The sequence below is a fragment of the Aulostomus chinensis genome, chromosome 4 (genome assembly GCF_037954235.1).
Source record: "Aulostomus chinensis isolate RoL2024-O1b breed Wild chromosome 4, RoL_Achi_v1.0, whole genome shotgun sequence".
Lineage (NCBI taxonomy): Eukaryota > Metazoa > Chordata > Actinopteri > Syngnathiformes > Aulostomidae > Aulostomus > Aulostomus chinensis.
This window is the reverse complement of record NC_141323.1, coordinates 8,522,428-8,535,453: the sequence shown is the minus strand read 5'-3', so window position 1 is coordinate 8,535,453 and position 13,026 is coordinate 8,522,428. Positions and strand designations below refer to the sequence as shown.

At 51.8% G+C, this 13,026-nt stretch overlaps 1 protein-coding gene across 3 annotated transcripts; it reads left to right on the top strand.

The window, feature by feature from the left end:
* Positions 1 to 207: 207 nt before the first annotated feature.
* kiaa0930 lies at positions 208 to 12,485 on the top strand. 3 transcript variants are annotated; one of them, XM_086201480.1, is made up of 10 exons: positions 208 to 640; positions 5,721 to 5,866; positions 9,206 to 9,310; positions 9,428 to 9,505; positions 9,573 to 9,674; positions 9,802 to 9,942; positions 10,043 to 10,231; positions 11,000 to 11,159; positions 11,299 to 11,454; positions 11,951 to 12,485. In XM_086201480.1, the coding sequence occupies exons 1-10, from the start codon at positions 532 to 534 to the stop codon at positions 11,989 to 11,991; spliced, it is 1,227 nt and encodes a 408-aa protein (XP_086057606.1). In that variant the 5' UTR covers positions 208 to 531; the 3' UTR covers positions 11,992 to 12,485. The 3 variants fall into 3 exon arrangements, with proteins under 3 accessions (XP_086057606.1, XP_086057605.1, XP_086057608.1); XM_086201479.1 differs by lacking the exon at positions 208 to 640 and adding an exon at positions 895 to 1,338; XM_086201482.1 differs by lacking the exon at positions 208 to 640 and adding an exon at positions 2,397 to 2,478.
* The last annotated feature ends 541 nt before the right edge of the window (positions 12,486 to 13,026 follow it).

The following is a 13,026-nucleotide window of genomic DNA, read 5'->3' as shown; positions in this document are numbered from 1 at the left end:
TCATCCTTTGTTGTAGAACAAAGGGTGCGCTTGTTTTCCCTCCCCCTTTTGTAACCCGCAGGATACCCAGGCGGGGTACTCTGACGTAGCACCAGTGTTACACAGGATTTTGTGCCCCGTTTATTCTGTGACCTGCTTGACCTTATTTACCGATAAACTACTACGTAAAGTTCTACCGCTGCCGCCGCGGTCACGACGTCGAGCGACTGACGTAACAGCAGCGGTGGTTAGCCGGTTATCTGCAGCTGTGCTAGCTAACGCCCATCACCTGGGCACAACAGCCTTCATGTGTAACTGTTCGTCGAATGATTCCGCTTGGCCGCTCCGGGACATCGACGTGTGTCTGTCCGTCCTGCGTCGACGCGACTCGGGGTTCGTTTGATTCCTCCGCCGCTACACACCGGAAGTGAGCGTGGCAGGCTCGCTCGCGTGCTAGAAACAGCCCGATGATAAACGACGCAGTCGAAGCACAAAGTCCAGACCAACATTTGTGTGTAATCAAACATAATCAAGGAGCGAGCACCGCCGACGATGCGGGAGCGCGGAGGACCAGGAACCCGCCGGAGGCCAGGGCCCCAGACAGTGGAGGTCCAGGGTGGGGTGTTGGCCCCCTGTGAAATAAAGTTGGAGTTGTTGCGATGTAAGCTGACGTCATTATGGTGACTGCTATCTACGAGGTTACGAATCCTAATATGTGCGTAAGATTCAAATTTACAATCAACTAAATCAAATGCTGCCATATCAGCGTGGCCCGAGCTGCCCGCGGGCCTCGCGCCGCTGCTGATTGGTTGCGAGACTGCGTCCAGCCGCCGTCGGTGCCGGCGGTCCGGTACAGAAGGGGCGGTGGACCCATCCTGAGCAGGTCCCAGAACGACCGGGAGGACGGGAGCCGCCGTAACACCTGGGTCCGCGGCCGCGCTGGCGGCTCTGCCCCTTTAAGAGCCTCGTGTTGTTACAGGAAGTGCGAGGGGTGTTTCCAGCTGATCCCCGACCTGCCCGCTCTCTCCCGGGCTCCGGAGCTGAGCAGAGCGGCACCGACCCCGGCGGCTCCAGCCCCACCTCCAGGCGTTCTATTCGGGATTGCAAACAGGAACAGCTCGGGGCTCCTGGGGCTCCTGCAGCCGCCCGCTAGCTACCGTGAGGCGGGGCGGTCGGCAGCTGTTAGCCTGGACTGTCATGGTCCCAGCGGCGCGGAGATGGCGTCCGTTCCCGGTTTGTGTGAGACTGAGGGCACCGCGGAGCAGAACGGAGAGCTGGACGGGTCCCTGCAGCAGATGCTGAAGGCTATCGCCGACGAGCGGAACCGACTCAACATCCGCCAGGAGATCAGCGGGCTCGGTGAGACCGGAGCCCCCTCCACCGTGGCGGTACCGGTTACTGAACGCAAATGACGTGACCGAGTTATAATAATACTAGTCATCTTGATGATAATCATAATTATTATTATTTAAGGTTCGAGTCCCTGCCGGACTGGAGTGGCTGCCGAGGTCACCTGAGCTTGGCGACCAATCAGATCAGAGGAAGAATTCTTCTCTTCCGTCAGAAGTTGTCATGTGTTCCAAGTACCGGAAGGTTGTACTGCTGTTCTTAATCAGTCCATCAATCACTGCCTGACCACCAGGTCACGTGACGTGCTGGTCGTGGCGGCTGCGAGCGGAGCAGCAAACCCCAATGGCTGATTACAATTCTGCCAATGCCTGATGGAAGAAATCCAGCAGGCGTGAGGTGGTCATCAGTCCCCGAGTCAAAGCACCCACCCATCGAGTTCAGAACCCAAGTTCTGCTATTCACGCAGAGCGGCTACGTAGGGACCACAAGGTCACAGGTTCGATTCCATCTGGCGGCGGAGGAATCGGTTCCGAACGGATGAACAGACAAAGGTGTCGCTGTTGTTTGTCTGGTAGTTGTTTGATTTCAGTGTCGCCACCTAGTGGTGTGGAGGACGCAGGTGGGTCCTTGATGGTCCTTGTGAGGATAACAGGTGGATTTGTTGATGGAGCTGTAACTATGGCAACAATATCAAGGGTGCACTGTAGGATGTTGTTCCGCCATCAGGACACGAGTCGCGTCGAGTTGTTGGGATTTTTCACTCATCTGCTCTGAGGTGTTGCGTTTGTCCTCTGCCAGCCGCCGGCGTCCACAGTGACTCACACCGGCCGTGGCCTGGACGCTTGTCCCTCTCTGGCAGGGAAACCTCGTTCTCAGGCGCCCTCAGGACGCCACTTGTCTGGTTTTGAGATTCCTCGTTCACTCTGTTCCAAGCCCCTCCTCAACGCTCATTGCAGTGTCCTGATGGAAGAGAGCACCGTTGCCATGGCGACATTCTGAGTGTGGGTTAGGGTTCGGCCTCCAAGAGTTTCTGGATCAGATTGTTGTTTTCCCCGAGAACTTGACGTCCTCTCACAGGTGCGATGACCTGTTCGCCCAAGGTCGCCCTCTGCTGCCGCCACTTCCTGCTGTTGATCAAAAGAGATGCAGGTTGATAAAAGCTGCCGAGACTCGCTCTTCGTGTTTGTGCGGGCGTGCGTGTGTTTGTGCGGGCGTGCGTGTGTTTGTGCGGGCGTGCGTGTGTTTGTGCGGGCGTGCGTGTGTTTGTGCGGGCGTGCGTGTGTGGGGGGAGGGCGGGCATCTGTGGGCGTGCGTGTGTTTGTGTGGGCGTGCGTGTGTTTGTGTGTGGGCGTGCGTGTGTTTGTGGGTGGGCGTGTGTGTGTTTGTGCGGGCGTGTGTGTGGGGGGAGGGCGGGCATCTGTGGGCGTGCGTGTGTTTGTGTGGGCGTGCGTGTGTTTGTGCGGGCGTGTGTGTGTTTGTGGGTGAGCGTGTGTGTGTTTGTGGGTGGGCGTGTGTGTGTTTGTGCGGGTGTGTGTGTGGGGGGAGGGCGGGCATCTGTGGGCGTGCGTGTGTTTGTGTGGGCGTGCGTGTGTTTGTGCGGGCGTGTGTGTGTTTGTGGGTGGGCGTGTGTGTGTTTGTGGGTGGGCGTGTGTGTGTTTGTGCGGGCGTGTGTGTGGGGGGAGGGCGGGCATCTGTGGGCGTGCGTGTGTTTGTGGGCGTGCGTGTGTTTGTGTGTGGGCGTGCGTGTGTTTGTGTGGGCGTACGTTTGTTTGTGTGTGGGCGTGTGTGGGGGGAGGGTGAGCATCTGTGGGCGTGCGTGTGTTTGTGGGCGTTTGTGTGGGCGTGCGTGTGGGGGGGAGGGCGGGCATCTGTGGGCGTGTGTGTGTTTGTGTGGGCGTGCGTGTGTTTGTGGTTGGGCGTGTGTGTGTTTGTGCGGGTGTGTGTGGGGGGGGAGGGCGGGCATCTGTGGGCGTGCGTGTGTTTGTGTGGGCGTGTGTGTGTTTGCGTGGGCGTGTTTGTGTGTGTGTTTGCGTGGGCGTGGGCGTGTTTGTGTGTGTGTTTGCGTGGGCGTTTGTGTGTGTTTGTGTGTGTGTTTGCGTGGGCGTGTTTGTGTGTGTGTTTGCGTGGGCGTTTGTGTGTGTGTTTGCGTGGGCGTGTTTGTGTGTGTGTTGACGTGGGCGTGTTTGTGTGTGTGTTGACGTGGGCGTGTTTGTGTGTGTGTTTGCGTGGGCGTTTGTGTGTGTGTTTGCATGGGCGTGTGTGTGTTTGTGTGTGTGTTTGCGTGGGCGTTTGTGTGTGTGTTTGCGTGGGCGTGTTTGTGTGTGTGTTTGCGTGGGCGTGTGTGTGTTTGTGTGTTTGCGTGGGCGTGTGTGTGTTTGTGTGTTTGCGTGGGCGTGTGTGTGTTTGTGTGTTTGCGTGGGCGTGTGTGTGTTTGTGTGTGTGTTTGCGTGGGCGTGTTTGTGTGTGTTTGCGTGGGCGTGTTTGTGTGTGTGTTTGCGTGGGCGTGTTTGTGTGTGTGTTTGCGTGGGCGTGTGTGTTTGTGTCTGTGTTTGCGTGGGCGTGTTTGTGTGTGTGTTTGCGTGGGCGTGTTTGTGTGTGTTTGCGTGGGCGTGTTTGTGTGTGTTTGCGTGGGCGTGTTTGTGTGTGTGTTTGCGTGGGCGTGTGTGTTTGTGTCTGTGTTTGCGTGGGCGTGTGTGTGTTTGCGTGGGCGTGTTTGTGTGTGTGTTTGCGTGGGCGTGTTTGTGTGTGTGTTTGCGTGGGCGTGTGTGTGTTTGTGTGTGTGTTTGCGTGGGCGTGTGTGTGTTTGTGTGTGTGTTTGCGTGGGCGTGTGTGTGTTTGTGTGTGTGTTTGCGTGGGCGTGTTTGTGTGTGTGTTTGCGTGGGCGTTTGTGTGTGTGTTTGCGTGGGCGTGTTTGTGTGTGTGTTGACGTGGGCGTGTTTGTGTGTGTGTTGACGTGGGCGTGTTTGTGTGTGTGTTTGCGTGGGCGTTTGTGTGTGTGTTTGCATGGGCGTGTGTGTGTTTGTGTGTGTGTTTGCGTGGGCGTTTGTGTGTGTGTTTGCGTGGGCGTGTTTGTGTGTGTGTTTGCGTGGGCGTGTGTGTGTTTGTGTGTTTGCGTGGGCGTGTGTGTGTTTGTGTGTTTGCGTGGGCGTGTGTGTGTTTGTGTGTTTGCGTGGGCGTGTGTGTGTTTGTGTGTGTGTTTGCGTGGGCGTGTTTGTGTGTGTTTGCGTGGGCGTGTTTGTGTGTGTGTTTGCGTGGGCGTGTTTGTGTGTGTGTTTGCGTGGGCGTGTGTGTCTGTGTTTGCGTGGGCGTGTTTGTGTGTGTGTTTGCGTGGGCGTGTTTGTGTGTGTTTGCGTGGGCGTGTTTGTGTGTGTTTGCGTGGGCGTGTTTGTGTGTGTGTTTGCGTGGGCGTGTGTGTTTGTGTCTGTGTTTGCGTGGGCGTGTGTGTGTTTGCGTGGGCGTGTTTGTGTGTGTGTTTGCGTGGGCGTGTTTGTGTGTGTGTTTGCGTGGGCGTGTGTGTGTTTGTGTGTGTGTTTGCGTGGGCGTGTGTGTGTTTGTGTGTGTGTTTGCGTGGGCGTGTGTGTTCATCAGCTGCTGGATTCATTTTTCTCTTTTAGTTCAAAACAGAGAAAGTAAAACTTTTGACTTCAAACACTGGCCTGTCGTTTGAGAGTCCATGTTTTCTTGGCCAGTGAGCGGTGTGACAACGTCTGAACACGCGTGGTGGCATGAACACACTTGCTGTACTTCACGTTACAGTAAACATGTAACGGCGCCATGACAGCTGGATCCACACAGACATCTGGCATGCTGCTCAAAGTTACCTGCTGGTCATCTGCCTCATTTACGTGAAAAAGCATGAACTCCTACATGCTACGAGCCGCCATCGTGATGTCATTGCTTGGCCGTTGCTGGATCCGTTACTGGATCCGTTACTGGATCCGTTACTGGATCCTATACTGGAGTGTTCAGCAGGAACAGAAGCATCTTTTAATGTCGCAGTGTTCTAGTATCAGACTGAGCAAGTGGAGTTGTGCTCACTCATTCTCCGCTGCTTTAACAGGAAGTTGAACTTACTGCTGTGTCATTCTCTTCCTGGTTGCTAGGCAACAGTTGCTAGGTGGCAGGCAGGATCCTGGGTCTGTGCGAAGGTAGCATGGTACACTGGGGTGATGGCGGGTGGGTGGTTGGCCGCCGAGGGCAGAAATATATCAACGTTATCAATGCGCCGTCATTTTTCAGAATAAATGCATTGAATAATTTAGCTGGAGAGAATAATGGAATAATTAATAAGAGGATGGCGCGGCGGCGGCTTCACGCCAGCTGCCTCGACTGTTTTCACCTGTGACTGACGGCGTGTGGGTAGTGACATCAGTGGACGTGTGTGTCTCCAGGCTGTTTAAAGGACGACCGCATCGTCTTCTGGACATGGATGTTCTCCACCTACTTCATGGAGAAGTGGGCGCCGCGGCAGGATGACATGCTGTTCTACGTCCGCAGGAAGATCGCCTACGTGGGCGCCAACACTGACAGCAAGAAGGTGAGGAGAGACCACACCCACAATACACCTGGGCCACACATGGCTGAAAAGGGCTCGCCCTGTAAACCCTGCACACTCGAGACTACTTGTTTACCGTACAGCAGTACTAGTACTACTACAGATACAACCGCTGACACTACTGCTAACTACACCAGTACTAATACTACTACAGATACTACCGCTGACACAACTGCTAACTACAGCAGTACTAATACTACTACAGATACTACCGCTGACACAACTGCTAACGACACCAGTACTAATACTACTACAGATACTACCGCTGACACTACTGCTAACTACAGCAGTACTAATACTACTACAGATACTACCGCTGACACAACTGCTAACTACACCAGTACTAATACTACTACAGATACTACCGCTGACACTACTGCTAACTACAGCAGTACTAATACTACTACAGATACTACCGCTGACACAACTGCTAACGACACCAGTACTAATACTACTACAGATACTACCGCTGACACTACTGCTAACTACAGCAGCACTAATACTACTACAGATACTACCGCTGACACTACTGCTAACTACAGCAGCACTAATACTACTACAGATACTACCGCTGACACTACTGCTAACTACAGCAGCACTAATACTACTACAGATACTACCGCTGACACTACTGCTAACTACAGCAGCACTAATACTACTACAGATACTACCGCTGACACTACTGCTAACTACAGCAGTACTAATACTACTACAGATACTACCGCTGACACTACTGCTAACTACAGCAGCACTAATACTACTACAGATACTACTGCGTTCACTTCTGACTTCTACAGCAGTACTAATACTATTACAGATACTACCGCGTTCACTTCTGACTTCTACAGCAGTACTAATACTATTACAGATACTACCTCGTTCACTTCTGACTTCTACAGCAGTACTAATACTTTTACAGATACTACCTCGTTCACTTCTGACTTCTACAGCAGCACTAAAACTACTACAGATACTACCGCCTTCATTTCTGACTACTACAGCAGGACTAATACTACTACAGATACTACCGCTGACACTACTGCTAACTCCAGCAGTACTAATACTACTACAGATACTACCGCTGACACTACTGCTAACTACACCAGTACTAATACTACTACAGATACTACCGCTGACACAACTGCTAACTACACCAGGACTAATACTACTACAGATACTACCGCTGACACAACTGCTAACTACACCAGGACTAATACTACTACAGATACTACCGCTGACACTACTGCTAACTACACCAGTACTAATACTACTACAGATACTACCGCTGACACTACTGCTAACTACACCAGTACTAATACTACTACAGATACTACCGCTGACACTACTGCTAACTACACCAGTACTAATACTACTACAGATACTACCGCTGACACTACTGCTAACTACACCAGTACTAATACTACTACAGATACTACCGCTGACACAACTGCTAACTACACCAGTACTAATACTACTACAGATACTACCGCTGACACTACTGCTAACTACAGCAGTACTAATACTACTACAGATACTACCGCTGACACAACTGCTAACGACACCAGTACTAATACTACTACAGATACTACCGCTGACACTACTGCTAACTACAGCAGTACTAATACTACTACAGATTCTACCGCTGACACAACTGCTAACTACACCAGTACTAATACTACTACAGATACTACCGCTGACACTACTGCTAACTACAGCAGTACTAATACTACTACAGATACTACCGCTGACACTACTGCTAACTACAGCAGCACTAATACTACTACAGATACTACCGCTGACACAACTGCTAACTACACCAGTACTAATACTACTACAGATACTACCGCTGACACTACTGCTAACTACAGCAGTACTAATACTACTACAGATACTACCGCTGACACAACTGCTAACGACACCAGTACTAATACTACTACAGATACTACCGCTGACACTACTGCTAACTACAGCAGCACTAATACTACTACAGATACTACCGCTGACACTACTGCTAACTACAGCAGCACTAATACTACTACAGATACTACCGCTGACACTACTGCTAACTACAGCAGCACTAATACTACTACAGATACTACCGCTGACACTACTGCTAACTACAGCAGTACTAATACTACTACAGATACTACCGCTGACACTACTGCTAACTACAGCAGCACTAATACTACTACAGATACTACTGCGTTCACTTCTGACTTCTACAGCAGTACTAATACTATTACAGATACTACCGCGTTCACTTCTGACTTCGACAGCAGTACTAATACTATTACAGATACTACCTCGTTCACTTCTGACTTCTACAGCAGTACTAATACTTTTCCAGATACTACCTCGTTCACTTCTGACTTCTACAGCAGTACTAAAACTACTACAGATACTACCGCCTTCACTTCTGACTACTACAGCAGGACTAATACTACTACAGATACTACCGCGTTCACTACTGACTACTACAGCAGGACTAATACTACTACTGATACTACCGCGTTCACTACTGCCTTCTACACCAGTACTAATACTACTACAGATACTACCGCGTTCACTACTGACTACTACAGCAGGACTAATACTACTACAGATACTACCGCGTTCACTACTGCCTTCTACACCAGTACTTATACTACTACAGATACTACCGCGTTCACTACTGCCTTCTACACCAGTACTAATACTACTACAGATACTACCGCGTTCACTACTGCCTTCTACACCAGTACTAATACTACTACAGATACTACCGCGTTCACTACTGCCTTCTACACCAGTACTTATACTACTACAGATACTACCGCGTTCACTACTGCCTTCTACACCAGTACTTATACTACTACAGATACTACCGCGTTCACTACTGCCTTCTACACCAATACTAATACTACTACAGATACTTCCGCGTTCACTACTGCCTACTACACCAGTACTAATACTACTACAGATACTACCGCGTTCACTACTGACTACTACAGCAGGACTAATACTACTACAGATACTACCGCGTTCACTACTGCCTACTACAGCAGTACTAATACTACTACAGATACTACCGCGTTCACTACTGCCTACTACAGCAGTACTAATACTACTACAGATACTACCGCGTTCACTACTGACTACTACACCAGTACTAATACTACTACAGATACTACCGCGTTCACTACTGACTACTACACCAGTACTAATACTACTACAAATACTACCGCGTTCACTACTGACTACTACACCAGTACTGTTAGCGCCAGTAGAGCAGCTGACCAGCACGGCGCTGGCGGCTGGGCTGACGTGGCGCCTGCGTTTCAGGTGGAGGTGGAGGTTTACCGCCGGGACTCCAAGAAGCTGCCGGGCCTCGGCGACCCCGACATCGACTGGGAGGAGAGCGTCTACCTGAACCTGATCCTGCAGAAGGTGATAGAAGCTCCTGATTGGCTGATGCTCCTTAACCGCCATCTCCCTGAGCTAACATTTACAAACGTAGACATACATCCCTAACATGGCTTCTGTGTCTCACGTCTGTCCTCGCAGCTGGACTACGTGGTCACATGTGCTGTCTGCACGCGCTCAGATGCGGGAGACATCCACATCCACAAGAAGAAATGTCAGGTAGGTGAGCGGCCTCGTTCCTCCTTACTCTTCATCTCTCTCTGATGCTTCCGTCCTCCTCCTGCAGGAAGTCTTTGCCTCCCCCAGCAAACACGCCATGGACAGCAAAGGGGAGGAGTCTAAGATGAGCTACCCCAACATCTTCTTCATGATTGACAACTTCGAGGAGGTAAAGGAAACGCACCTCTGAGTGAAGCAAGTTCAGCATCTGTTACCTGGCAACCAACATGGCCTCCCCAGGACAGAGGTGTGGCTGCGCTACTGATGCGGTTAGTAGCAGGTGTTTGTGTGTGCAGGTGTTCAGCGACATGACGGTGGGCGAGGGTGAGATGGTGTGCGTGGAGCTGGTGGCGAGCGACAAGAGCAACACCTTCCAGGGCGTCATCTTCCAGGGCTCCATCCGCTACGAGGCGCTCAAGAAGGTTTACGACAACCGGGTGAGCGAACTGTCCCAGCGCTAACGTCAGCGTGCGCTCGGTAACCGTCTTTACATCACGGCCCGGCAAAAAGTTGTGTTTCTGCATTTGTGTGCTGCAGGTGAGCGTGGCGGCGAAGATGGCCCAGAGGATGTCCTTTGGCTTCTACAAGTACAACAACATGGAGTTTGTGAGGATGAAGGGTCCACAGGGCAAAGGTCACGCCGAGATGGCCGTCAGCAGGGTGCCGACGGGTGACACCTCGCCCTGCGGCACCGAGGAGGACCAAGTGTCACCCATGCACGAGCGGGTGAGGACGCGCCCCTTGGCGAGTGCGCCCTTGAGTTCCCTGAAAGCAGGAAGCAAAGAAATATCTGTTTGTTTCCATAGCTTCTCTTAGGCTGAAGTCTCCGCCCACCAGGATGATGTCAGAGGGCCCCTGACCACTTTAATCAGTACCAACATGGCTACTGAGATTACTAATGTTGGAGGCGGGACGGGGACGGCGTTTGTGAATCCCGCCGGTCTCTGTTTTAACTGTCTTCTTTTCTGTGTTTATTTTAAACGGAATCTCCGCCGAGTCCCAGGAACCTTTGGCGCCCAACTTTATTTCAGGCTGAGGAAGCAGAGGAGCTGCTGCAGCTTCGTGAAACGAGGTCGCCATCCATAATTGATGCTGGACACTCCCGTTTACTGGCGGGAGAACCAGCGGCTGGAAGCAGGAATGCACTTCTAACGCTTCCATCTTCAAAGGAAATGAGTCGGCGAGAAGATGGCGTGTTAAACATGATGTCACCTGACAATAAGCCAATATTCATGTTGGCAAGGCATTGGCTTTGTTTTCATGGACGATGTTCGTTCCCATGGAAACCGATCTGAGGAAATGCAGTGATGCAATGCATCCATCACAGTGGAAGTAGTTTCATCCGCTGTAAATGAAGCTGAAGAAGAAGAAGAGATTACGTTCTGGGTGGAATGGCGCCAGTTTGCTCAGCTAACGCTAGCTAGTGTCGCCATGTTAGCGCTAGCTGCTGTGGGCAGGAACCTCATCAGCCTGTCACACCTTCTTCCTCCTCAGGTGACGTCCTTCAGCACGCCTCCGACCCCCGAGAGGAACCGACCCTCCTTCTTCTCGCCGTCTCTGAGACGCAAGGTGCCGCGAAACCGGATCGCCGAGATGAAGAAGTCTCACTCGGCCAACGACAGCGAGGAGTTCTTCAGGGAGGAGGAGGATGAAGGTACGAGGGCAGGGCGGCTGTCATGGCAGCGACTAGCAGATGGAAGTAGCGTTGCATTTAGCAGCTAAACATGTTACGCTGCGATGCTAACGTGTTAACACGCTAGAAGGTGATGAAAGGGTTTCCTGTCCTCCTTCAGGTCTTCACGGCGCCACCAACCTGCGCTCTCGCTCGCTGTCGGGGACGGGACGCTCGCTGGTCGGCTCCTGGCTGAAACTCAACCGCACCGAGGATTACTTCCTGCTCTACTCCCACCTGACCTACGTCACGCTGCCACTGCACCGCATCACCACAGGTGATCTCAGCACGCCAACAACCCACCTGTTGATGGGTGATGTTCTCCACAGATAAAATGGCGAAGCAGCGAACCGACAGGATCTCAAATTGTTGTTAATTTAATTAGCAACAACTGAGATCATGTGATCACTGGATGTGTGGCCGGGGCCCGGGGGGATCCGTCGGGGCCTCCTCTGTGTGGCCCGGGGGGATCCGTCGGGGCCTCCTCTGTGTGGCCCGGGGGGATCCGTCGGGGCCTCCTGTGTGTTTCTGTTTATCAGGGTTAGGGTCCTCCTGTCCCGTCCTGGTCCGGCCTCCATCAGGAGCTGTCGACCCATGAACATAAACACAAAGTCCCCTGAACTTCTGGACCCATGATTTTAATGTTTGTGGTCACTAAAATGTCTCCAGTTCAGCGCGATCAGATTTTCCTGGAGGACCCTGCAGGGTCCCGTACCACATTTTGAGAACCGTGTCAGTGTGCTTCTCTAATGCTTTTGTGCGTTTGGGCCCAGACATCCTGGAGGTGCGGCAGAAGCCCATCCTGATGACATAACAGAGCCGACGCCCCCCAGCGTCTCTACCAAGTGCCTCCTGCATCAGGCCACTGAGACGGCGCCCCCACCCCTGCCCCCGGTGTCCGGAGCCCGTCTGCTCCACCTGGAACCAGAGAAAATCAAACCAGCCGTCCAAGAAGTGCCTCTTCTTCTTTTCAGTTCCTGCAGGTGGAAGGGCGTCTCCATGGAAACCGGCGCCAGCTTCACAGGGCGATTGGCTGAACTGTGACGGACGTGAAGAATGTTTGTTTCCTGTAAATATTCTGCTGCTTTCCTCACTGAGACGCCTTGATAGAAGGTTCTGCTTTTTACCGCCACCTTTGACCTCTGTACCCAGTAGAAGCTTTAACCAGGTCGAGTGTCTGTTGGCGAGGTCGCGGCGAGGCCAGGTCATCGCCTCACCTTTAACACCGTCGATTTCATCAGATATTTTTCTATTCAACACTCAGTTTCCAAATGACACTCGACTTTGTTAAACGATGGAAAAACATCACCAACGCATCCAAGAGTTGTTTGTTTGTTTGTTTGTTTGTTGAGATCATTTATGATTGTGGATTCACTTCAGTCACATGACCTTCACACTAAAACATACCAGATCACCTGGTTACCGACGACCACGTGGTGACTGACACAAATATTTACAGCTGCCAGTATTTGCTTCGTACGTCCGTCTGGCCGCCTCGAGTCCGCGACAATGTGCTGTGAACCAGATGACATCATCACAGCTGTCATGTCAGGGTCATGACATCATGATTTACAGTGATAAACAGATCAAAATGACGCTAAAATAACGACATCGTGATGGGGATGTGGACAAAAGCTGAAGTGATGATTAATGTTTGTGTGTGTGTGTGTGTGTGTGTGTGTGTGTGTGTGAGAGAGCGAGCTGTTGATGGATGTCACGACCTTGACGTGGCGTGATGCCACCAGCTGAATCTGCTGGTTTTACTGGTGTTTGAAGACATCTAAAAGAGAAGAAAATGGTTTTCGTAAAAACGGTAGAAAGACGTCGTCCAGACACTGGCGAAGCCTTA